At 40.8% G+C, this 27,541-nt stretch overlaps 1 protein-coding gene across 4 annotated transcripts in view; it reads left to right on the forward strand.

Annotated features, from left to right (window-relative positions):
• LIMS1 (LIM zinc finger domain containing 1) overlaps window positions 1-27,541 on the forward strand; it is a 138,665-nt gene that overhangs the window by 60,947 nt on the left and 50,177 nt on the right. For 2 of the 4 annotated variants that reach the window (XM_045006911.1, XM_045006904.1), the window contains exon 2: window positions 19,550-19,709. In XM_045006911.1, the coding sequence (XP_044862846.1) occupies window positions 19,550-19,709 (160 nt within the window). Of the gene's footprint in view, window positions 1-16,958; window positions 17,261-19,549; window positions 19,710-27,541 lie in introns of those variants that run through there. The other 2 variants (XM_045006893.1, XM_045006896.1) reach the window with 2 other exon arrangements.

Raw genomic sequence — 27,541 nt, forward strand, 5'->3', positions numbered from 1 at the left:
TTTATGAAGATAAGCAACATGTGAGGCAGAAGTGGCTCCTGAGAAATAATTTGAAGGAGAGGTCAGTAAGTAGCCTTTCGGTTAATTTAATGGAAGGTGTTCCAAGCGTAAGAATGGAAGAAAGTCCAAAGATGTTCATGGGACAAAAGGGCAAGCAGGTAAACAGTAGGCAGCCTATGTCAAAAGTGGATCACTAGGGAAGGGCCAGAGTTGTAAAGTGCCTTGAAGGTTAATGTCTAAGAGGGGACTTGATTATGTTTAAAAAAATGTTTTCAATAGATGAAAATTATAACATAAATTCAGTCCTTTTGCTCTTTTCATAATAGTTCTTATCAGATTTGCTAATTGCTGAAGTTATTTCTGCTTAATCTGGATTTTGCTCCTTGCTAACCCATTTTCTTATTTCATCCTGTAGTTGCCATGCTGCCTTATTTGTGATTTTGCAATAATTTCTATGGCAAAAGATTGCAATGTTATAAATACAGGATTATTAACTACAAGATGAAGAAGAATGAGAACTCAGGAGGAGGAAGCCCTGTAGTTGCCATGCTGCCTTATTTGTGATTTTGCAATAATTTCTATGGCAAAAGATTGCAATGTTATAAATACAGGATTATTAACTACGAGATGAAGAAGAATGAGAACTCAGGAGGAGGAAGCCCTTAATTTTCATGAATATTAAATGGAACACTGCAGAACATTCTCTGTTTTCATTGAGTTCTCCACAGTTACACCTTAGGATCTGTCCTTAGTGGTAACATTTACTTTAGATTCTATCAATAGGATAAAATATTACTTGCAGTGTGCATTACTTGTGTGCACTGAATTTAATATGCCATAATCATGTTGCCCTATTGTATAGCTTTGTAACATCCCCCTGAAGTTCTCCACTTCAGTAATTTTTCGTAATCATGACTAACCCCTCTTTTAGATCGTTATTTAATTAAATGTTAAATAGTACCAGTACTTGGGTCAATTCACTGTAAACCTTTTGCCATGTTAGAAACTGGCCATTCATCCCTGCTCTTTGTTTTCTAATCCAGCACCAAAATTTGTGTATGACTTAGTTTTCTCGGGGCTCACCCACACACCCAAAAAACCCTCTGCGGCAGTGAGTCTCAGAGCCAGGTCAACCGACTGGGGCTCTCAGGGCTTGTGCTATGAGACTAAAGCTAGCAGTATAGACATTCCCACTTGAGCTGGAGCTTGGGCTCTAAAACCCGGCAAGGTGGGGTGGGTCTGAGAGCCCAGGCTCCTACCTGAGTGGGAACATGTATACCAGGGGCCGGCAACCTCTGGCACGCGGCTCACCAGGGTAAGCACCCTGGCGGGCCAGGCCAGTTTGTTTACCTACCGAATCAGCAGGTTCAGCCAATCGCGGCTCCCACTGGCTGCGGTTCGCTGCTCCAGGCCAATAGGGGCCGCGGGAAGCCGCGGCCAGCACATCCCTCGGCCCGCACTGCTTCCTGCAGCCCCCATTGGCCTGGGATGGCGAACCGCAGCCAGTGGGAGCTGTGATCGGCCGAACCTGCTGACACAGCAGGTAAACAAACTGGTCTGGCCCGCCAGGGTGCTTACCCTGGCGAGCCGCATGCCAGAGGTTGCTGGCCCCTGATGTATACTGATATTTTTTTCCCCATAGCATGAGCTTGAATCAGTTCACACAGGTTCTGAGACTCACTGCAGTGGGGGTGGGGGGTTGGAGGGGTGTTCTTTTGTTTGTTTGGGGTTTTTTTTTCAGTGGAGATGTACCCTTCGTGGGGCATTGTGAAGAAACCTTAAACGAAGCCCAGGTAAATGTCCTCTACTAGTTCTCCTTATTCCAGCACTTTATTGCCTCTCTCCCTTATAGTGTCCCTCTCCCTTACCCTTCTTTTGTTACTTGTCTTCCTAGATTGTTATTTTTTTGGGGAGCAAGCACAGGGTGATCATACCTGTTTGTATAGGGAATAGCACAGTTACCCCACTCATTGTCCTTGGTAAGGGAATTGATTTAATATCCCTGAGAGAGAGAGAGAGTGACACTCTCTTTCTCTCAGCCCAATTATTGGCTGTTAGGTGGAGTGATGAACATCATTTTGATAGAATGTATATACTAAGCATATATTCTTCCCTGAGTTCCTGCATGTAGCTGGTGTGTTGGGTGAGTGGGTGCAGCAAAGGTTCTTTCTAGTTTTAACTGCTGGGATTTTCCTGAGACAGGGACTGTTACAGAATGCTTTAGTGATCACAGTGGGAGCTTGGACTTGAGCCCAGTTTGGATTTAATTTACTTTATGGATCAGTGTTAAAACTGAGTAGCACCATGGGAACACAAAGTCTGAGAACCCCAGTACGATGATAACTTCTGTCTTGAACTCAGATGTACGTATGATTCCATATATTCTGCAAAACCAGATACCTGTTTAATCCTCATCTTCTGGAAATCACATTTTCCTGGCAGAGTCTTCACAGACTGCTGCAGAAGCATCAATATTGGCTGGTGCCAAAGAGCTTTAAATGGATATTTGCTGCTGAATTTTTTAAATTTTTTTTTAACTTTTAATTTGAAATTAAGTGTAATGTGACTTAATCTGAAGCATTAAAATACAAATAATTAATAATTAGGACACTGTAATTCTGCATTACACCATTGAACAATATATTCAGAATATGTATGTAGGTTTTAATTCCTAAAGGTTTACAAAATAAGAAAATACCATTGACTTTCCCTAAAAAAAAAGAAAAAAAAAATCCCTTAAAGATATGTGAAGTAGAGAAGGAAAATAGAGTAATTTCCTGTGTTAACATAACTTTTGAGAGAGATCATCCACTGCCGGCTTTTAGGGTCCATAACAGGAAACAGATCTTTAACTTTTGAAGCTGTACCCATTAATGCTGGTATTAGTCTATTTCCATCATTGTCTTCCAGAGATTTATAATTCTGCTGTGCAATTTCCAATCAATCAGCCCAGAACCATTTTTTTTACTGCAGGGAGTGTTGTAGGGAAATTATGTGGGTTTGACAAATAAATTTTAAAATTTGTCATTCTCAGTCTGCAGTAGAATCCTCTTAATAGCATCTTAGTGAATGATGCTGTGTCTTCATTAAGTTACTATCTGAAAATATTTCAGACTTTACCTGTTAGACCCCTTTTTTTTCTTGTCTAATGTGCAGAACTGTGAATTGGAAAATTTGCCTTCAGTTTCTGTATCTGCCACAGTTTGTATGATGTTGGATGAGTCACTTAAGCACTCAGTGCCTCAGTTTCCCCAGCTCTAGGGGTTACAGATTGGTGGTAGTTAAATGTTTTAAAATGCTTTGTTGCTGCAGAGTTCTGTAAGTGCAATCCAGAGAGTTTCTCTCTCTCTCATTCACTACCTCTCCACAGCACTTGTTTTTTTGGTCAAAGACCTGATCCTGCACAATTGGAGTCAGTGGGAGTTTGGCCATTGTGCACTGAATCAAGCCCTAAGTGAATAACTCCCATGTTTTCTGTTTCTGCTTCTAGCTTTCCAAGGCATTAGCTTCAGCATCAGTGTGAAAGCGACATGATTCCTGGTAGTCTCACTGCTCTCTGCAAAGTTTCTGAATATCCTAAGCAAACCACCAGGAGTCTTGATAATTTCACCATGCTGCTGCTTAGCAAAATTATGAGATTTGTTTGTCTCCAGATCTGGGGAGATGACAGTGCCCATCAATATACACACAGTTCATCTATGGAACGCTTTAATGACAGGACTAAAAACTTGTTTTTTGAAAATGAAAGCTTGGATTCACCACAGGTTGATGGTGTGTGGGTCCCTTCACTTCCCAGGTCAAGCTTTCCACTTACCCTGGGTGAGTGGATTTACTAGCCCTTTCCACAGAAATTAATTTAAGACAGAATGAATATAAACCATCACAAATGTTTTTACTTGAAAACTTAAAGTACACCAGCCTGCAACGGTGTGTTTTGAGCACTGCATTGTGATGACGGACATTACATTCATCATGTTTAAGCTGTGTTCCGTGGCTCCTATTTGAATTTCTTTGTGTTCTCATAAATTGATCACATCCCCATTTTACTTTTTATAATTTACCTAGATTTGAAACAAGATAACACCAGAATACTGTACATTGGGGGTACAGTCATCATGACATCTTGAGTGAAAGTTCAGTGTACACTGCTAATGTTTGTATTTTGAAGCTCTTTGCTACCTGTTACTATGTTAAAACAAAGTATTGTTAGTTTTTCTTCCTGCTGTGCTTAGCACCTCATCTATATGAAGAATTTTAAATTCACATATCATTAGAAAATGATAGAGTGAAACATTTTTCAAAACCACCTCCTTAGAGATTTTTTTGTACTGTGTTGTGAAATACTTTTTTAAGTGATATTACAAAAATTCTAGCTATCTGGTAAATTTTTTCTCCCCTACTTTCTCCAGCAAACAGGATGCTAAGGAAATAGTAAGCATACATCTGTGACTAATCATTCGGAGCCATTCAACGGCAGCTTTATAAGTCCTATTTTCACATTCCCCTCCTCCACCCTGACCTTCCTAACTTTGTTTGGCCTGAAAAATTCTTATGATTTACTTTCACAATTCGGTAGAATATTTTGGAAAAACTGGAAGAAAATTGATTAAAACAATTGTTCAGTTAGTGTTTAATGATTACACTTGAAAAAATAATTGAGCTAAGTGTCTTACTAACTCTTTTAGGTCACTACTAAGTAAAATTAAAGTTAAAATTTTAAGAACTTGTGGAATGGCTGATAGTTTGTCAATTTCAGTAATCACAACAAATAGGAACGAACTTTCTTCATTTAGTTTTCATCAGTTATTCGAGTAGTTAGTCACTCTATTCTCTTGTCACAGAAGATATCTTATAAAGTTTTCTCCGTATTGAGAGACATTGACAGTTGAAAACTACTGGATCAGTTTTGTATTCGCCTGGTGAACGCCAACTCTTAATTTCGTGCACTGAAGTACTAAGCCGTTTTACAGACAAATTGCTTTAGACTCCAGTTAAGCACATACTTAAGGAACTTGGGATGTAAGCATATGATTAAAGTTAAGCATGTGTTTAAATGCTTTGCTGAATTGGAGCCCTAGTTTGTAAAGCAGTTCAGCCGTGTCCTGGGCCATCCATTTCTCAGTGCCCCATAGCATTTAAAGGTTATGCAGGGTGCCAAGCATCCCCAATGTAAAATCTAAAAAGCTCTCATCAGACAGACCCCTAGTTAGATCTCATAAGATGCCTATGGACTTTGCCTGCCTGCAGACCTATTAGTGCTCATAGGAGAAACAGTGAGGAGCTGACTTGGAGGAGTGAGATGAGGCAATAGGGACCCTGCAGAGCTTCTGAACTCTGCAGGATACTGAGAGCCGAGGAAGCAAATTTGCAGAATTCCTAAACTTTGGCTGTTGAATATTAATGTGTAACATTTCACAATAGTCTCACAAAACTTAAAAGAATGTTAATACATCGTTTCTTCAGCTTCTTTAAGGTGCAAATATCAGCAGAGGCTCAATACCAGTGTCAACAGCAATCAGTACCAAAGCAGAAGTACAGATATCGAGGTTTTACACAGTAAATATTCAATAATAAAAATATTGAAATAAGTTTAGAGTCCAACATTTTGTACACGGCTATGACTAGAAATACTGCCAGATCAATCTGTATTTTGGACCAGAAAACTTTGGCCATGAATCAAAAACATTTTGGACTGTTGAGGTTTTAAGTGAAGAGAGGGTTCATCAATGTCTGCTCACCATTAGAGGAAATATTGACACTTCTTATGGCAACTTCCAGAGAGTTTGACACTTCCAAAGGATTAGAGGAACACAGCTTACTTTAACCCTAAGCAATGAAAAGTAACTCATGATGAGAACACCCTCTCTCGTCCTCACCCTCCTTCTTTTTTTATGTGGCATAATCATTCCTAAACAATTTCTTTTGATTGAATCACCATCAGACAATATCCTTTGAGTCCAAATGACTAGGTGGTGATAAACAGTACTTGTGTAGGTGAAAATTGAGCAATCATTCCTCTTAAATAACTGTAATGATCCAGGCATAAAATATTGTCTGGTGGTTTTATAAAATGGTGGTAAATACAATGGTTATAGTAGATATCGACAAATAGATAGAGGAGTGAGAATTCTTTCTTTCAGTGATAGTTGGTTACATTTCATAAATAGATCTTATTTTAAAACCTGTTTTTGATATGCAGACTTAGTGTGTTTAACAAATAACACCTGCATCAAAAACATTCTATAAATAACATTTAATCTAATACCTTTTCATTTTTAATGTATGTGTGAGTATTTTAAACTAGATTTTAAATACAATATTTGCCATAAAATGATTATTTTCCACATAGGGATGCTCTGTAGCAGAGATAAAACTTAGTCTTGGTTAAAACCGACTGATTCACAGACAGCAGGAAAGAACGGTGAACCCCAGTCTTTTAGTAGAGGAGGTCTGGGTTCATGATTTTTCTGTCCCTGTAATTAATAAGTTGTGTTTTAAAATGTGAATCTAGCCCACGCAGTGTTCTCTTGAGTACCATAAACTGAGTTGGGGATGCCAGATAGTGATAATATTTTAGTGTACGTCCCAAACCTAAATAATACTCTGAATGGTCATGCATGCCATCTGATGTCTTAGTGCACATGGTTTTTTGAGGCCCCTTCATTTCGCTTGGTCTCTTCCATAAGAATTCATGAGTTGTGGGACTTAGGAATTCAAATTCCTTGTTTTTTATATTCAGAGCAGTCAACTTAGTAGCAGTTAGATTTTTCTTTAAAGTACTTGCGTGAACCAATAATTTCATTAGAGAGCTTTTCATAATGTTTTGGGGTTTATTAATGAGGAGAGGAACTGCCCACTTTTGCCAAAAGGTTTGCAGTTCTTTCTGCAAGGCTGTTCCTGTTTCTGCTTTTAGGTATCAGCTAGGCAAAGCTTGGTCATTTTGGCTGAGGTTTTTGTTTTGGAAGGAACCTGACACCACAGCAAAAATCACAGGCTGTGAACTCATACAGACAGAAGTTGAAACATAAAATGAATACATAAAATAAAAATTATCATAAACCTCTGAACCAAAACGGAAGAGTTTTGCACACTGTAACAAAAATGTCTGTATTGGCAATTTGTTTCTAAAATAAACCTGTTTGAACTATTTTTTTTAAGTGTGCATTCCCTAGAGCTTTGTTGCTTGCCCTTTGCTATACCTTAAATCTCCAGATTGTTAAACTGTTCAACTTTTTCCATCTATATCCAACCCTGCTACAATTGTCCCTCCCCCCCTGTTTTTTCCAACTATGCTTTTATAAAAGATTCAAAAGGCTTTTGTACCAAAAAAAGAATGAATGAAGGTGAAGAAAGTGTGAAATGTCCTTTTGTATTTCTGTATATTAAACCTGTGCATGTCACACTCTTAATGATTGATAATGTCCTTGGCAGAAAGTTTGTTTAGTAAATCTGGTTACTCCATGTTTCCTGGCCTAAGCAGCTATTGAAAACTGTTATCATCCATGCTGTAGATAAGAATCAGATTACCTGAGCTGGCCTGTTTGCTTTTGTTCTAGTAAACAGTGTTTGTATTTTCCTGCTGTTGACTTTACTTTATTTAGGCCTTTTCAATGAGAAATGTTTATGTATGTTTCTCCTTTTGAAGACTTTGATTATTAAACCAGTAGCAAAATCAATGTTTTAGTGGGCTCTGTACTAACCTCTAACAGCATACATTCAGTTCACAAGGAAGTGTGTGCACATTATGCTGGACTAAGTTTGCTTTTTTAAATAGCAAATGCTAGCATTGTCGCCTTGGGACAGCTAAGTAAATTGCCATGTTAGTTGTGATGAATTTTGACTGAAGTATGCGAAGCAGTCATTAGGATTAAACTGAATTCTTTATTTAAAATAACTCTCAAATTGTAACCACTTTCTTCATCTTTCCTTCCTCATCTTTCCTCACTCAATCTGTCCCTATTGTTCTCGAGTATGTATTTCAATTGTTCATTCATACTCTACTCATTTAACATTAGACAATGGGGACATACCCTGGTGCCTGTCACTTTAGAAAAGTCTAAAAAAAACCAACTGTAAACCCATAGCCCTGGGTTTAGAAAGTGTTTGGCATCTCTTATTTTACAGTTGGTGGTACTGAAATTCACATACTTGTTTCTGAGGGAGTAAGCCCTAAATACACAGTGTAAAGTGAGGGGTTTTGACCTGTGTTATGGAAGAGATCAGACTAGATGATCGTAATGGTCTGTTTTGGATCTTAAAATCTCTGAAAGCAGACATTTGTCTCATGGTCCAAGTACAATTACAATGAATACTTACTCTGTTGCTGGCTGTTAGAATGTGTTAACCAGAATATTTAACGGGGAAGCGAAATACGGGTTGTTTAGCTATTTTCCATTCTCTCCTTTCTGATGTTGGAACTTGATAATGCAGTGATGAATATTTGAGAAATAAAATGCAATGTTTAAAACCAAAGTGGTTAAGGGATGTGACTTAATCTTTATGGGAGGAAAAAACAGTGTTGTGTCAATAGATGAGCTTGATGAAGAAAGCAGATCTTCCTTCTCTCCCCAACACAGCTTGTTTAGTTCAAACAGCTAAAAACTTAACAGACTTCTAAAGTTACTAACAGAAGTTATAGAATATTTTAGACAAGAAAAGCTTTACAGTAAGGTGAAAGGTGAAATAAAATAGATTCTCCTATCAATGCTAATATCTTTGTCTACTTAAGAAGAGATTTATATAAGACTGACATGTGACTCAGTAAAGAAATAAACGCTCTCCTCCACCACCGCAGCTGAAGGTCAGTCCTTCAGTGCGGAGTCTCCAGTGGAGTCATTGCTATAATAAGAATGTAGTTTAGAGCCAGAACGTCTGGTGTTGACAGTTATCCCAACCATATAAGGAACTACATGGACATACAAGAAGGCTTTCATGGAAGGCCGGGTGTTCAGTTTAGTCAAAATATTAATTATAGCTGCTGGAAGTACTCCTGTTCTTTTTGTTCAGGTCATGGCATTCAGCTTATAAAAACATCAGTTGTAGCTACTGTAAGAAGATGGCTAATGCAGGACTAACATTTAATATAATTTCTCCTTTAAATGTACATGCTTATTGTTTAGAACAGCATCTGTGACAATATGTAATGATAGATTATATTTATTAAATACCTGGTATTGGGAAAGGAAACTGCTATTTTCAAAGGGAAGTACTGTAACCCAGCATTACCAAAGTTCACTAGGACACGAAGTTTCATAGAAAATATAAAGATCAATATTGCAGATTTGTGTTTATAGTTACAAGAAATGATGATCAAAATAGAATTTACTGGTGGGGTCAAATGCTTTGTAGCTTCTGCAGGCGGAGCTCATTGCACACATGAGGGGCTCCTTGCATCTCTCCCTGTGTGACACACTCCCATTCCCCTCTGTTTCAGGGACTCACTGGAATCCTCCCGCCCCTTCCATCATGTCAGGGCCTGCTTGCCCCTCGACTTCTCCACTCTTCTCATTCGAGGCTCTCATTTCCCCCCCACACCCCATGCCAGAGGCTCTGTGTGTGCCTGTCTTCCCCCATGCCCTCCAATTCTTACATTTTTTTTTTCTGTCTGGGAGATAAGTCATTCATGATGTCAACATGTTAAACTCCTGGGAGGATGTGTGCAATGTAGTTGTAGCCATGTCAATTCCAGGATATTTGAGAGACAAGGTAGTAATATCTTTTATTGGACCAACTTCTGTTGGTGAGGGAGAGGACAGGCATTCGAGCTTTTGAGTATAGAGCTCATCTTGGGAGGATGGGCAGAACTGAGATGGGAGGAATTGGGCTGGAAAGTTTTAATGGCTGACATGAACCAGTTCTTTAATCTATAGACAATTAGGGTATGTTTACATGCAACTAGACACCTACCGCTGGTCCATGTCAGCTAACTTGGGTTCATGCGGCTCGGGCTGGAGTCCAGGCTCTAGGACCCACCGAGGTGGGAGCTTGGGCACCTCCAGCCACGCTTGGATGTCTACACAGCTGTGAAACAGCCCCACAGCCTGAGCCCCATGAGCCTGAGTTGGCTGGCATGGGCGGCCAGCCGTGAGTTTTTATTTGCTGTGTAAACATATAACAGGCCTGGCTGAAGCTGCTGAGTCTGCTAATTAGATGAAGGGAGCTCTATGGCTATGTCTACACTGCAGTTAGACACCCACAGCTGGCCTGTGTCGGCTGACTCAGGCTATGGAGCTGTTTAATTGTTGTGGAGATGCTCAGGCTCGGGCTGCAGCCTCAGCTCTGGGGCTCACCTGGCAGGCTCTAGCATGAGCCAGAATATCTACACCTCAGTTAAACAGCCCCTTAGCCCAAGCCCTGCGAGCCCAAATCAGCTGGCATTGGCCAGTCCCGGGTTTTTAATTGTAGACTTACCCTATATGTTTCCCATTTCCTGCTTCCAGGTTTCCACTTTTACCCAAAATCAATAGGGATCTGCCTATTATTGCCTTGAGCGTTTCCTGAAATTTTGGTTTTGATCAGATGTGGTGCTCAAATGTTGTTACAAACAGACACACGCAAAGAGAAAATGCTATCCAGTCAATGTAGGACCTCGCTTCTTCTCTGAGTCAATAAGACGTACGTGTCTAGCAATAGGTGTCCAGTACCTGACACTTTTTATAGTTCACACTGTAAAATTAAATTCTAAATGGATTCTAATGTTTTTCTATAAAAAGCACTAGTGTATATATAACTGCTTAAAAATTTACTAACATTCAAGAGTTGAATATAGCATGAGTTCTTGCAGCACAGCCCAGTAAGTGTAGGGTGCCTATTTTATGGATAAGCTATTTCATGCAATGTCTCACTGCAAAGGTGTTAAAGTACTTCTGATATGTTGTGGTATATTTTTGGAGTGTTGGCGTAAAGGTATTCAGGAATAGCTGGATGGGGGACAGTGGTGGGAGGAAAAGAAATGTAATCGAAGGTAACTTAAAGAAGGGTGTAAAGAGAAAAATTATCCATGTTCTATATATTTCACACAAAGCAGGGATTCGCTAGAAAACTTTTTTCATCAGCAAAAGAAAATACACCACTTTCTGAAACATCTTAAAAAAAAGTATTGTTGAAATCTCTTCTCTCCCACAAATTCTAGTTTAAGATTACATTCACTGATTATTATGATCTATAAAGATCCTTGTGGGAAGATGCCTCTTATCAAATTCCTGTAATATTCACTTTCCAGTAAAGAAATGGAAAATGAATTCTCTGTAGTAGCAGATACCAAGCACATTTGTTTACACTGGCATAAGGTTATACCGAATTATGTTATAAAGGCTGTCTGTCATCTACCCTGTAGATAATTCTGTGTGAAAAACATCACTATAGTTTTCGGAAACACTCAACTTTGACCTAATTCTGATCATGTTGAAGTCAGTGGGTATTTTCTCATCATCTTAAATGGGAGCAGAGTTAGGCCAGTGTTGAGGACTTTTGAAAATCCCATCCATCATTTACAATTAAAAAACTAGAAAAAGAAGAATTGCTCCTTTCTTCAAATTAATTTGTAAGAACCATTTGATTTAGGGATCACTTGCCCAACAATTACAAAAACTAATATTCTGGTCACTTAAGACAATATTAAATTTTAAGTTTAATGATGAGGAGGAGAATCCAATTCAGCACTTTAAAAAAAGTCAGTGTAGAATTTTATGCAGGGTCCTGGAAAGCCATGTATATTTAATAGCAAGTGGAAATTGAATGACTTTTTTCTAACTACTGACTGTATATTTATGTGTGTTCCGTTGCACAAAGGCTGCTGATTAATTTATTTAAAATTAAATCATCCTTTTATGTGTCGCGGTTATGGAGGGGGAGGATTGTGCTGTGAGTTTTTATCCTGCTCTGCAATAACTTGACCTTGTACAGGGAATGTAGCTGCTTTGCTTTCAGCAGGTCAGCAGTGACACAGCAGCCTTTCAGATGAGGCAGACAACATTATTTCACTGTAGTGCAATTAAGTCACCAATGGCAGCTGTTATTGCCAAGCACCTAGTTTGGAGCTGTGACTGTTCTGCACATCTATTTGTGGAATGAAGTAAAATGTTCTACGAGCAGCAAGTCCTGCTGAACTTTCTCTATAAAAGTCCCCCCCTTTGATCTAAGACAGATACCCAAAATATTCAGCCTGGTTTTAATACTCACTAGACAAAAGACAGTTTTAAATAATTCTTCATGTACTGTAGAATTGACTTAGTAGCAAACGTTACAGCTTCTGTTAATTAAAACAACTTATATGGTATCATCCACCTTATGTGACATTACAGTTGGGGTTGTATCTGTGTCCTCATTATGAATCTGATTTTTCAGAAGGTTCATCCTAGAATCCCTCGATTGGAGTCCTATCTCGTGCCATATCGAATGCAGGTGCCTCATCTGTTGTGGATTAATCCCTTGCCTAGCGTTTGTGTTTTAAAAGCACAAAAATCCTTGTAAATGGTCAAAATCTTTTGGGGCCAAATTTCCAAGTAAGATTTTTACTTATATCAGTCTCTTTCCATTGTAACCAGTGTCACTTCTGACTCATAGCAGTGTAAACTGGTAGAAGTTCAGAATCAGGCTCCTTGTATTTATTTAACATTTGTAGTCATGTCACTTTAAGGAATCTGGCTCTAAAACCAGCCAACAAGATTAAAACAGCCTTTGTGGACTCAGATCTTGAGGTAAACACAACTTTTTGTAGCTGATACCACTCCTAATGAGGAGAACCGGAGCCACATGGCCAACATGCCATGAAAACTTTTGATATGCAACTCAGGATGCACTTTCATTATTATTACAAAACATTTCTGTGGCATCAGAAGTTTGCCCAGTGTTTTACACCACAGATAAGAAGAGGCAGGTTGAGATTCTGTACTGCGCCTCTTGGCACAGCTCAAAAGGCGAGAAAGCCACCTTTGCTCTCTTGGGATTCTAGACTGCTGCAGGAGCTGAAAAGGGCCACAGCATAAATTAGAGGAGCCCCTGGGGTCCTCAATTTATGGCAGTCTCCTGAGAGCAACCTAGAGGATGCTCGGCACTGCTAGCTATCTAAACAAGAAAAGACAAATAAGAATACAGAGGACAACTGAAGAGAATGGGTAAAGAGTTGATATTCGTGCCCTCCGCCTCCCCTTTAGGAAGTGGTATTTTTGAAGAAGGACTTGCAAGAAGAGGAGGCTTGGGTGGAAGAGGACAGGGAGATTGTTTTGGGTGCTGAGTGGAGCAAATTAGAAGATCACAAATCTAAGACTGGGGAAAGGGATGAAGGAAACAGTAAGGTAAAAAGATTGGGAAAAGCTTAGGCATCAGCAGGGGGAGCAGGGAAATGAGAGCATAGATGTATAGGGGAGTGGCATTGAAATGGAGTGACACTGGTATATGTAAGAACAGAATCTGGCCCAAGAGGTTTTGCCCATTTAAGATGATTTGAGGGCTTTTAAAACACAAAAACTAGTTCATAAACTGTTCTGGCAAGTGATTGATCCACAACAGCCTGTCATTTTTTTTTTTTTTTTTTGCTGCTTTAAAAATAATGACTTACTGAGATATTAAGACTAAAAAATTGGCCATCAAACATGTGTGGTAACTTTATAGTTTCATTTGGATTTTCGACATGTTGACTTAGTGCTCCTGTTGAACTCCTTAGTTCATCCTGCAGCAGCTGGATGAATTGACATGATTAGACTGCAGCTCTGGGGCTAGAGCTCTGACAACCATCAAACACTCAGTTTTTAAATGCCAAAACAGCACTCTGTCATTGAATGAAGAGGACAGGAACTGTAAAAGCATCTAGAATACAAAAAAGTATCTTGTGTTTTTACAAAATAGTAATTAATACATCTATCAAAACTCCTAAATAAATTTCTCTGAATTGGAGCAACATTTAAATCATTTAAACAGAAGGTGCTACACTAGCTGACTACCAGCACAAACATTGGACATATGTATCTATTTTTGAGTTTACATTGACCTTTTTTGGGTCAACTAAGGTATCATTGGGAAGTCAATTCCACCCTGAGAAGAGCGCTCATAGGATATGGGAGAAGATTAATAAAAGAATAGTGATACTAGGGTAGAGTGCAGCAGCACTTTACATGTAGAGAGGGAGTTTCAAATTCAAACAGGTTTTGGTTTTTTTAAGGTTTTAGGGGAACATTTTTTTTAAAGGAGGTTGCATTTGTGCTGTTTAACTCCACCAATCTAAAATATAAAACTTAAACTAAGAAAAGAGCCCCAAGTGAGAACCAAATCACCTCTCTATGTAAACTGCTGTTGCGATATTACTATAGTACTGTATTCGTTTTGATCCTGCATTTCCAATAGAGCTAATATGGAAGAGGACAAGGAATATCACAGTGGCTACATCTCCACTGCTATACCTACAGTGCCTGTTGTTCGTCACTGGTGCAGCAGTAGAATTATAGAATCGTAGGATTGGAAGGGACCTCGAGAGGTCATCTTGTCCAGTCCACAGCACTCATGGCAGAACTATCCATGAGAGGTGTTTGTCTAGACCATCCCAGAGAGGTGTTTGTCTAACCTGCTGTTAAAAATCTCCAACGATAGAGATTCCGCAGGAGCAGTAAAAGTGCTATGTAGTCAGGGCTCCCAATTTTTCCAGCACAATGTTCTGAATCTATCCTCTGACCAGGGGCGTCAGGACATAGTGCTACAGCCTCAGCCCTGTCTGTGCTAGAAAGTTCACTGTGACAGACACAGCATTGCTGTCAGCGGGTACATCGTATTCTAATATGGACGCAGCCTGCGATACTAGCACTGAGCACCAGGATCAGGGCAGGAGGGATACTGAACACATGACTATTACTGTGATAGCAGCACTGTTAGTTGAACCAAGGTACCATGACTCTAAAACATGTTTTTAAGTATCCTTTTATATCACACCAGCTCCAAAGAAACAATTACAAATTTTATCTCCTCTCATACACATGCCACATATTCTACTTCAAAGTTACAATGAAAAAAGGGAGGAAAAAAATGTTTGCTTGTCAAATATCAGTAAACAAAGTTTAAGGTTGGTGGGACAATAGCCCTGTCCACACTACATTTTTAAGTGTGATTTTTGTGATTGGTTAGATGCACAGTCAGCTTAACCATGTACAAGTGACATGATTCAGTTTGTGTCCACACAGCATCTTTTCTGATATCACAGCTATGTTTGTGCATCTGAACCTCACATGCTACCTAACCATGTGCTAAGAGAGTGTTCTATGCAAAGCTGCAAAATAGCGTGACCTGCTGAACGGGGTACCGTATGCTAGGCTAGGCCTCTGCCAAGGGTGACAGACTTTTTAATCATATTGTGTGTGGATTCAAATCATGTTTAGAGCCAACCATGCCAGAAAACACTTTCAAATTTGTTTTAAAATTGTAATGCAAACAGGTCCTTTGGAATGGATTCTTCCTTTTCTTTTCAAAGACACTGGCATTTATTAAAAATGAAAGATTTGAATGGAAATCCCTTGATTTTTGTCAGGGGCTTTTTGTAAGACCCCTGTGTTGCTTGCTGTTCCTAAACTGTATATTTGTTCACACTTCCTTCCCCCTATTCTCCTTCCTCACTTTCTCAGACTTCCCTCTAACAAGCAAATTCTCTGGATACCGAAACCTCTTGCAGAAAAGGCAAAATACATATGGTTTACTATTCATTTTTGTAATCAGTTGCTACTAAAACTGAGTTGAACGTGAGGTGTCAGTTACTTGAAAGAACTTTCAAAAATCCATTTTGGTTTGAAGTCCTAAGCTGTCAGAGGCTGGGCCTATCATAGCTGACTAAAATGTGACAAAGGAGTATAACTATTGTCTGCAAATCCAGACTTTTTTTCTTTCCAGAAAGAGTAAAGGTACTTAATCTCCTGGGATAGAACAACTTCTCCTACTAAGAAATCTGCAGTTGGAGTGCGGGGACTCATATCAAATTGAATGTTGCATTAAAATAATTACTGTATAATAAAACCCATATGAACAGACTTTCCTGGGACAATTTGAGAAGCAGAGAGAGGAAAAGCTAGCGGGTTGGACTAGATGACCTCCTGAGGTCCCATCCAACCCTGATATTCTATGATTCTGTGAAATGGTATATAGTCAGCTTCAGAAGTCATCATCATTGTGATGATAGGACAGTTGACATCCTTATAATCTGCTGCCCCCCCCTTCCCTAATAGCCATATTAAATTCATTCAGCTTTCAGATCTATATGGGATTTATCTGTCAGTGCAGTGCTGTAAACACAACCTGGTAACTTAAAATCAAGATTATACATCAGCAACTAGAATTTGTTAGTCTTTAAGGTGCCACAAGTACTCCTGTTTTTTTTGCGGATACGGACTAACACGGCTGCTACTCTAGAACTTATTTGGCAGTTCAGCTAATGATGTGTGAGACAAAATAGAAAATAACCTATCCACTTGTAGCTATATCTTCTTTGCAATGCTGGCAGAAAGAAAAATGTTTATCAATAAACTCAGCACATTTGACTGAGAAGATACATAAGGAGCACACATTGTAAAAGATTAATTTTACAATCTGGGCTAACGGAACTTTAAAGCAATCTGTATCTAATGATATAGAATACTTTTCTTGGTGTGTTCATGATACAGTATTATTGGAACCATTTCCCCCAGTAAATAGTAACTATTAATGAGTTTGACAGTGAATATGTTGAGTCATATATGCTTATCATAAATAGCTCTTCTGTGTCTGAATGGAATTCTTATTATCAGCAACAGATAGTGAAGACTGTATGTACTGCCCAAGTTTGTATTACAACCTTGTAATGGAATGTGTTCCAATGCATCTTAGCAAATCACAGCATGTCATTCTAACTCCTCTACTGGTAAACTTTTAACTTGAAACTCTAGCAGAGGGCTCAGCAAGCCTAGCTAACTGATGTGAAACTGTGGAAGTAAATCACTTTGCTGGGAACAAGGGGAAGTCCTGCATATTGTGGCTCCCAACTTTCTTGTCTGCAGCTTCTTTGCACAATAGCAGTTGATTTTTTTTTAATAAGGATTAAATTAATTGAATTTCCAATTATGGAAAATATGGAATTCCAAAGCAGAGCTCACTCCTATATGATTCCAGAGAATGAAGAAGTTCCACACAGTGGTATTCATGATGTCCATAATACCAATGGAAATGAAGGCGAGAAAGCAGTGTCAAAATTACAACGTAGGCACAGTGACATAAAAGTATACAAAGAATTTTGTGACTTTTATGCAAGATTGTAAGTTCACTTTTTCAGGTTGGGATGTTACTGTGGTAAAATCATTTTAAAATCTGCAGTTGTTTTTTTTTCCAATGAAATTTCATATAGAATGTGTTTTGAATCACACCCTAACGTAAAGCTTACTATTCCTAGGATAAATTTATAGTTTTGATTTCTTCTAAAACTTGCAACGGTTGCTATAAACAAAACCAGACTTTAATTTCAGTAGGTTTTATTTCAGTTACATGTATTAGATTGGATTTGTTGAATAGACTATGTGCTCTGTCAGACTTCTGATATTAGGTTCTGTAAATTATGGGGGAATGTGTAAACTGTCCCTTTGGTAACAATAGAAAACCATTCTACATTCATCAGTAGTGCTATAGTAATACATATTTCTCAAAGGAAAGTGAAGAAATATTTGTGCATTTTTGGGAGAAAGGAGGGTTATAAGGCTTTGTTTTGCTAGAAGCTATAATTTTCAAAGGTTCTTTATTTTATACGGTTGCCTAGATTATTTCATATCTGACAAATGCTGACAGTTGAAATTCTAAGCTATAGTCTTCGTTTATCATTCTTAGTATTCAAGAGCTGTTGAGCTCTAAAGAAAGGTCACAATTTATATTGTGATCAATATTCACGTCACATCCAGTTTATTCTGTTATTGGGTATGACAAATGAAGCGATTCAGTTGTCTTTCATAAAGCACAATGGTTTTGATGGAAATAGATTGTGGAGAAAGGCAGTTAGCTTTAGAGCTTAAACACAACTGTTTGCGCTTAACATTTCTTTTTGTATGTGTTTGACTGAAACCCCTGTGGAATAAAATGTTCTTGGTCTGATACTCTTTGTCAGGGATTTTGCTCATTTTGCTCAGGTATCTCTCTGGAAGACACTTTTTTCTGTAAAGTGCTGTAGAATAGAAAAAAGCAGCAGATTAATAATAACCAGTCAAGTGTTCCTTTAACCAGGGGTTAGCCTTTTTTGTGGTACAACAGGATAAGGAATAGACCAGCTTTCAACTATTTAATAAAATATATTCTTGCTAGTGCTTTGTATGAGATTGTTCCTGCACAAGGTGCTGAGCATCCTCCAACTCCTACTGAAATCAATGGGAGTCACAGGCACTCAGCACCTCGTGTGGGATTGAGCCTTTTATATCTATAGATACAGCATGATTCTTTTCTGAACAATAAAATCTCTTTATTTTTGAAGAATAAAGCAGAGATTGTTTTATAAACTTCTGATTAAATGTTTGGATCAAATCAGATTACCAGCAAATTCAAATACCTGAAATTGTTCTTGTATGCACTCTAGAACATGTTCTGCTAACATTTGTCAGATGTTGTGAAACTTAAGAGTTGTCCTGTGCATTCTCCATGTTACAGATAAGTATTCAATAGAAAACTTAGTCTCAAAGACTTAAGTTTTGTGAATTTAAATTTAAGCAAGAAAACTACTTGCAGTGTGAAAAATCAAGCATGGACTTTGAAATTTTAGAGCAGTTCCTCATTTGATTGTAAAGGAGCTGTTTTGATTTATTGCAGATGAGGATTTGTCCTTAAAGATAGAGTTTAGTCCCTCTGATATTTGCAAATATTGCATTATAATGTTATTACTACATGCCTTTAAGAAGCACACCCCAGGCATTGTTCTTTGGAAGTTTTCCTAATCTCTGATTCAAATTCCATGTAGCTTCAGGTCATTTTGCAAAATCGAAAAATCTAAAGAACACTTTTTACCATTTACCATTCCTTACCTCTTGATTTTTTCTGCCGTAGCAGTTATGTTAAATATGCTCTATCCTTTTTATTGATGACTCAGATCTTTTGAATTGGTTTTGAATTGATATTCACTTTCAGAACAATATTCTTGCTTTGATCTCAGATGGGGAAACATCTTTAATTACTGATGAAATTGGCTCTTGTCTTCCATAATCATTGCAATTGTTTATTTCCTTTTCTTTCTTTTGCAGTGCTTGATTGAATGAAAATATAACTTGTTTTTTTCCCTCATACAAGCTTGAATATACATTTTGACCAAAAGTTCTTAGAATAGGGTGCTGCTTTGACAAAAAAAAAAAAAAAAAGGAAACATCTCACAACTTTTTCCTCATTAAGGGACTGCTGCAACTCCCATTATAGTCAGTGGAAAGATTTCCATGACTTCAGTGGGAGTTTGATTGGGACAGTTGGCTTTTCAAAAGAGAAATGAAATAAAATCAGTGGAACTGAGTGTTTCCTTTTTCTTTATCCCCTCATTTTAGAGAAGATCAACAATCTCTTTTTGGTTTGTTTTTTGTTACAGTAATATGGCAAATGCTCTTGCAAATGCCATATGTGAGCGCTGCAAAGGGGGCTTTGCACCTGCTGAGAAGATTGTTAACAGCAATGGTGAACTGTACCATGAACAGTGTTTTGTGTGTGCCCAGTGCTTTCAGCAGTTCCCCGAAGGGCTCTTTTACGAGGTAAGTTGGTTAAAATATTTTTCTCCCCTGAGTTCCTTGGCTTTTATTTTTCATAATGTACAAATGATAAATACTGACAGTGCATTTGTTTATAAAATATTATCACAGAATGGCAGGAGCATCCTTTGAAAAGAAATATCCAGCAGAGACAGAAGGAAGTAGAGACATTTCTAGTTTTGCCTTTAAAGACACATTATGGGACATTTCTATGACATACCTACATAATGTGGGAGTGCAGGAGTTTTGCCTATATAGACACATTATGTACATCGTACTGGAAGCACGCAGAAAACGCAGGTACTAAAATGAAATGTAACATAGAGAGTGAAATCCTGACCCCACTGACTTCGCTGTGGCCAGGATTTCACCCAGAGTGTTTCTATTAGAGATGAGCCCATGATGTGATGTTCAAATTCAGATTTGAACGTACCCAGAGTATGATAGGATTTGGATCAGGTATTCTACTTCAGGACCATCTCTAGTAAGGTTTAGCATTTTAAACTAACAAAACTAAAACAATTCTGAGTTAATGCTTTGCTCATTCTATTGTATTATACTGTGAGAATTTGTATAACTTTAGTTATGCAGTTCCTTGGCATAGCAATCTGGGGTTATTCTAAATCAATTGTTAAACATTGAATTTAAGGGTCCTTTAGCATATTTTTCTAAAATTTATGTTCTCTCAAGTCAAATATGTATTTTAATTTTAATCCAGTTTCCCCCCCCTCTTTTCATTTTCATGGGGATTCAGATGGGCTATTTTCACCTAGTACAAAGTGACCTTAGAGAGAGCTTTTGACCAGTCTATAAAATATTGAGTGATTTGTATAGGACAGACTAAAGCCTGTGAGATAGGCAAGTATTGTCCATGGAAAGATTTATGTTACATTACAATCTCAGAATGGAGTAAACCAGCTCTTACTAACCTATTCACATTCTCTAGGCTTCTAAGGTGCTTCAGACACGATGCAGTATGAAAAGATGCAGTATTATTATTTCAGTTAATACTCTCGCCAAGTCCCCAGGCCCTTCCTTTTTCCTGTACAGTCAGAATCTTTGGACTTTCTCTCCACCAAATGCATTTCTTGTGTCTTTATTTTCACTGGTGCTATTTCTAATTCAGAAGTGAAGGAGATACAACTGGAGGTGGGCTAGGCTATTGGGTGGGGTAGTGGGAGCAGGAGCTTGGTTTGGGAGCAGCGCAAACAGCCAGGTAAGGAGGGGAAGAGCATCCGGAAGCAGGAGGATGCCTGGCTGTGAGTGGGGGGGGGAAAGAGTTCTGAGAACTGCAGGGCTGCAAAAGCAGAGTAGGGAGGGGCAAGGCTAGGCAGAGGTGGAGAAGTGGGTGAGAGAGGAGTAGAGAGGAAGAGACAGACAAGCACAGAGAAATAAATAACAGGGTGAGGCAAGGCTACTGGGAGAAGGGAAAGAGGATAGGTTTGAAGAGGCAGTTGGGTAGAAGCCATTAACTGGGTCCTGATCTGGAGGAGATCTATATCTGGGACATGCTGTAGTGGCTGCCAGAAGGCATCTGGAAGGAGAGTGTGTAGCATACTGGCTGGTAGGAGAGGAAACTGGGCAGGCTGATTGCTGTGAGCTTGCTGAGAATTTGCTATTCTTTGACTGGCTTGAGGATCCAGTCCTGCAGGAATTCTGCAAATCCTCAGATGTTGGAGCAGTTCTTGGGTGCCATTGTAGTGGCACAGTAGAAGGAAGGGCTTAAATCACAGCTCAGCCTATTTTTCACCTAACCCAAAAAGATTAAAATCCCTTTAGTGCTTACACACAGCCATATGTGAATAGTCTCAAAGAGCATAAGCAAGTTCCCCTGTGTTGTTTGGATGTATCTAGGCTCTTTGCATCAACAATGAAGCAAATGTCTCTCCCCTCCCCCATTATCTATTTAATGTCTCCCTTAACATTCTTGTCTATGGTGTGAAAGCACCTATTGTCTGGCCAAGCTGGAAGAAAGAAGGGAGCCAATGGATGTGGTTTATACATGGATTCCAAGGCCAGAAGGGATGATTCTGATCATCTAGTCTGACCTTCTGTATAACAGAGGCCATAGAACTTCCCCCAAATAATTTCTAGAGCAGAACTTTTAGAAAAACATCCGAGTTTGATTTAAAATTTGTCAGTGATGGAGAACCCACCATAACGCTTGGTAAATTGTTCCGATGGTTAATGTCCCTCACTGTCAAAAATTTACACCTTATTTCCAATCTGAATTTATCTAGTTTCAACTTCCAGCCATTAGATCGTGTTACACCTTTCTCTGCTAGTTTGAAGAGCCCATTATTGAATATTTGTTCCCTTTGTAGATACTTACGAACTGTAATCAAGTCACCCCTTAAGTTTCTCTTTGTTAAGCTAAGTAGATTGAGCTCTTTGAGTCTGTCACGATAAGGCATGTTTCTTCTTCGAGTGCTTGCTCATGTCGATTCCATTCTAGGTGTGCATGCGCCCATATGCACGGCCGTTGGAGCTTTTTGCCTTAGTGGTACCCTTAGGGCTGGCTGTAGCTCCCTCTAGAGCAGGGGTGGGCAAACTATGGCCTGCAGGCCACATGTGGCCCATGGGACCGTCCTGCCCGGCCCCCGAACTCCTGGCCTGGGAGGCTAGCCCCCGGCCCCTCCCCCACTGTCCCTCCTCACCGCAGCCTCAGCTCGCTCATTCCGCCAGCAGCACAATGCTCTGGGCGGCAGGGCTGACCCGGTCTCTGTGCTGCGTGGTGGTGGCGGCAGTGGCAGCGTGGCCTGGCTCCAGCCGGGCAGCATGGCTGTAGCGCCACCAGCCACCGGTGCTCCAGGCAGCGCGGTAAGGGGGCAGGGAGCAGGTGGGGAGTTGGATAGAGGGCAGGGGGCAGGGTGTGGATAGGGGTCGTGGTGGTCGGGGGGGGAACAGGGAGTTGAATGGGGCAGGGGTCCCGGGGGGCAGTCAGGAAGGAGGGGGGGTTGGATGGGGCGGAAGGGGGCAGTCAGGGGCAGGGGTTCCGGGGTCGGTTGGGGACAGGGAGAAGGGGTGGTTGGACGGGGCAGAGATCCTGGGGGGGCCATCAGGAATGAGAGGAGGGATTGGATGGAGCGGCAGGGGCCCGGGGACAGTCAGGGGACAGGGAGCGGGGGTGTGTGGATGGGGCAGGGGTCCCAGAGGGGCCGTCAGGGAATGAGGAGGTTGGATGGGACAGGAGTCCTGGGGGACAGTCAGGAAGGAGGGGAGGTTGATGGGGCAGAAGGGGGCAGTCGGGGGCAGGGGTTCCGGGGGCAGTCAGGGGACAGGGAGATGGGGTGGTTGGATGGGGCAGGGGTCCCGGGGGGGGCCATCAGGAATGGGAGGAGGGGTTGGATGGGGCGGCAGGGGCCTGGGGACAGGAAGCAGGGGTGTGTGGATGGGGCAGGGGTCCCAGAGGGGCTGTCAGGGAATGGGGGGCAGGTAAGAGGTGGGGCCGGTCCATGACCCCCTCCCCTAACTGGCTCTCCATACAATTTACAAAACACGATGCGGCCCTTAGGCCAAAAAGTTTGCCCATCCCTGCTCTAGAGTGCTGTGCTCATGCCGTGGTATATCAGGTGCTGCCGGCCCACGCCCTCTCAGTTCCTTCTTAAGGGCCTTGGTGGTCAGTCAGAGTGCCTCTCTTCCTTGTCCAGAGCAAGCAGTTTCTTCCATTGGACTTCTTACCTTTGGGCCTTTGTTGGTTAGTGTTAAGTAGTTGTTAAGTGCATAGTTAGCTGACAGTTAAGGTCCCAGCTGGGACTTCCCCCCAAGTGGGGCATGCCCCGAGTCTCCGGGTTTAAGCCCTGCTCAGTTTGTGGCAGGTCTATGCCTGTGAGTGACCCCCATGCAAGGGCAACACTAGGGAGGGGCCTGAATGGTCACATGCCCCTCTCCAGACGCCTGGGGGGAGGCATTCCAGAGGGGGGAAGCTGTCCCTGTTCTATCCTGCCCACCAGCTGTGCTTGGTACATGCCTAGACCAGAGTAGCCTGTCTGCCTGAGCTTGCTGGAGTCCATGTGCCTGCCACTGCCTATCCGAGAAGCAGAGGAGCTTCTTTCTTGCAGTGACGGGGCAAAATGGGAGGGCTCAGGGGAGGGAGGAAGGGAAGCAGGGAGGAATGGGGGCCTTGGGGGACACTGGGGATGATCATGGGAGGAGGGGGGAGGCAGCATAGGACAGGGCTGAGAGTCTGGTGCAGGGGAGGGGCAAGGAAGGAGCCATGTGGCTGGCCTGGATGGGCGTCTGGGGGAGGGAGCAGCAGGGCCAGGGGCTAGCCATGGGAGGCGTGTTTGGGGGTTGCAAAACCCATGCAGGATGGTGGATTTCTGTGGGAGAGAAGTTTCTTGGCCTAAGCTAGACGGAAATCCCTAATGTGCTTTTAGCAATGCATAGGTTTCCTTTAAAGCCATAAGGGTAGGAAACAGGTATTTTACTTTAAATAAGGCCCAGCCTGAGTTCAAACTATTGCGTGAGTGCAGAATCAGACTCATATTTCATGAAAGAAAACCAAACTTCTCATATGATCTGGGCCAGCCTACTAGTAGCTGGTGAGCACTTTAAATTCCAGTGCATCCTCCAAATGTTTGTTGTGTGTTGATATGAAATTCAAAGGAGGATGAGGATGGTCTTATGGTTAAAACACTGGCTTCTCTTTATAAGACCTAAATATTATTATTTTGCCACAGACTTCCTTTATGCAAGTCACTCAATTTCTCTCTGCCTTAGTTTCCCTATCTGTAAAATGGGGATAATTCTTAGCTAGGAAGGGCATGTGATCATGAACTTGTCTGTGAAATTTTGTAAGAATGTGCTATAGTAGCACAAAGTATTTATTAAAATATTAGAGATGAGACTTTAAAGCAGTGTTTCTCAAACTGGGGTCGCCACTTGTGTAGGGAAGGCCCCATGCACGCTGGGCCGGTTTGTTTACCTGCCCCGTCCGCAGGTCCGGCAGATTGCGCCTCCCACTGGCCACAGTTCGCTGCTCCAGGCCAATGGGAGCTGCTGGAAGCGGCGCGGGCCAAGGGAGTTGAGGCGATAAGCTGTCATATGTAAAGATATTGAAAAGATTGGCATGTTTACCAGAGAGACGTGCTAGGATTTTCAGAAGAGCCCCAGGAGTTAGGTGCCCAACTCCCATTGAACTTCAGTGGGATTTCAGTGTCTAACTTTCCTAGGCTCCTTTGAAAATCCTAGCTGAGATGAATGAGAGAGGACCGATAAATGTGTAGAAAACCATTACTGATACAGAGAAGATAGATTAGGAACTTCTGTTGACCCTGTCTCATACTGTGGGAACAAGGGGATATTAAATTAAATCGAAAGGCAAATTCAAATCTTGTAAACGGAATTATATTTTCACACAATTCAAAACTAGCACGTGGAACTCACTGCAATCTCACTGAGGCCAGAAGCTGAGAAGGAGTCCAAAAACGATTAGACATTTATGGATAGTAAGAATATCCAAGACCTCCTGAGGTCCCTTCCAACCCTGATATTCTATGATAATAGTAATTATACGGTAAAAGAAATACCCTGAGGAATTTTGGAAAGGATATAAACCCTTAACATGCTGTAGGGCATAAACTAACCTCTGCTATTGGGGAATAGGAGTAAACTTTCCCTGGGGCACCTTAGACTATAGCTGACTACTGCAGGGTTTCTTGAACCTTGTTCTGAAGCATCTGGTGCTGGTTCCTGTTGATGACAGAATACTGGACTAGGTTGACCGCTAGTCTGATCCAGTCTCATAATTTGGCAATTCCTATATTTCGGTGTTCCTGTTATTAGAAACAAGTATGACAGATTTTTGGATCCATTTATATATAACTGAACACCCTCAATTTTAAATATATATATTTTAAATAGCCATTAAATTAACCCTATGTAATATGAATTCTCTAACCAAATTATGTATTAAAAATAAAGCAAAACAAAAAAAAATCTTAGTAAACTAAGCAGCATCTGTTGTTCATCTTCTTAAACTGCCATCTTCACAATAAATCCTGAGTTGCACAGTTTATATTACTGAATGCTGGATGCAGGGTCAGAAAAGGTGGGTAAATATGCATTTATTTTGTGGATTACTAATAATGCACTACAGTGCTGCATTTAATTGTATGTTAACAGCTGCCTCATTATTCAATTTATTTTTACTTTTTCTGCAAATGAAATATTCCTTTTATTACAAGTCAAAAACGTAGGAGTTAACGGGGTATTCCTGGTTAACAGCAGGCTACATCTTTCTATATAGTTCAAGTGTGTTGCTGACTTTGAGCCTTTTAAGGTATGGGTCCTCAACCGCATTATAGACTCAGCCCACCACTTTGAAGAAATACAGGCCCTATAATGTTTAACTATGGTTTGATGCACTCTTCTGTTCTGTGTATGACAGAGCCATTGAGTTTCCTTATGGTACATGGAACAGTTCCATGCACCTGAGTTCCCTTTTGCATCTAGCTGGCCCTTCCAATTAACAGGAGGATAGACTGAACATGAGAGTTCCTTCAGGCCTGAGCTCACTAGAACCTCCCAGTGTCTTGTTTGATCTCAGGAGCTCTAAAGAATAATTTTCCAGTCCTGGGTGGTGTTCCATGAATGCCTGTCAGCTTTATTTTGCCCTTGTCAAAGCATCTGTTATAGGGGTACAAATATGTAGTAATTGGTCCAACTTAAAAATAAACCAGATTCCAGATAAACAGATTCCTCCTACTACTAACAGCAGGGAGTATCTCTGCAGACATTTTTCCACCAGATGCTCTTTTTAGGTGTTTTTGTATCTGAGGGAGAACACAATTTCCCAAATAGGGAGAGACAGGAATAAATTACTTTTGTGTCCCCTGCTTGTGTATGGACCAGACCACTTGCATTGATTCTGGAAACATACTTTCTCTTGCAGCCTTTCTGGAGCACAGACTGCTTGATCGATAATGATTTGTCAAATTTCCAGTATATTTGAAAGAGCTAAGATTGGCTGTAGAGTAATATTTCCTGAAAGCAGGGTTGCAAAAGTGCTTACATTTTTTATTAAGATGGCCACCATCCAAGTTCTGCTTTACACCAGGCCTGTGACAGTCAGTCTGGAATTCCCTACAGGTCTAGGAGTTCTGCATTCCTCCCCAGATGGGCAGAAATGTAGGATCACGGCTAAAGGCACAATGTCAACTTAAAAATCACGTTTCTGTATGAAAACTTTGTACCTACTATAGTGACAAGCTAACAAGTAAGATTACGAAAACCAAAAGAGATTAGGGTGTGTGGGTGGTGTGGGGGGTGGGGGAAGAGTCTCCTCTACTTTTTTTCAGTTTGTTTATTTTATGTATTGAATATTTATTGTATTTGTGTATAGTCAGTTTCAGTGTCCCTGTAAGGTCTGTTAGGGCTAAATTTGGGCCATGCTGCAAGCACCATGTATGGGGCAATGCAGTACCACCATAACCTTTAAATTGTGCCCCTTTACTATCAGCAGTTACTAGTCACCTGTGCCCCCACGACAGCTGCCTTAAGTGCTTGGGGGAATTACACATCAAGGAGAGTTGCCTCACACCCAGAAGGAGAGGGTCATTCACCTCAGGGCCCTCCTGATGGAGTCTTCTTGCCACCCGGCTTCTGAGCCCTCTACGCAGGCTGCACCGAGTACTTTGGCCTCTATGTGCAGTGTGCCACCAGCGCCCGACTCCTCTCGGCGCCGGTCCCGAAGAAGGAGGCAAAGAAGCGCTCACCAGCACCGAGCAAGAAGGCCCAATGGTCATCCGGTAAAGGGACCGTGCCTGTCCGCCAGCCTTCTCTGGAGCAGCACAAGTGTGCCTCCGTGGCTGGGACTCTTAGCGCTCTTAAAG

Source organism: Mauremys mutica, chromosome 1 (assembly GCF_020497125.1).
Source record: "Mauremys mutica isolate MM-2020 ecotype Southern chromosome 1, ASM2049712v1, whole genome shotgun sequence".
Lineage (NCBI taxonomy): Eukaryota > Metazoa > Chordata > Testudines > Geoemydidae > Mauremys > Mauremys mutica.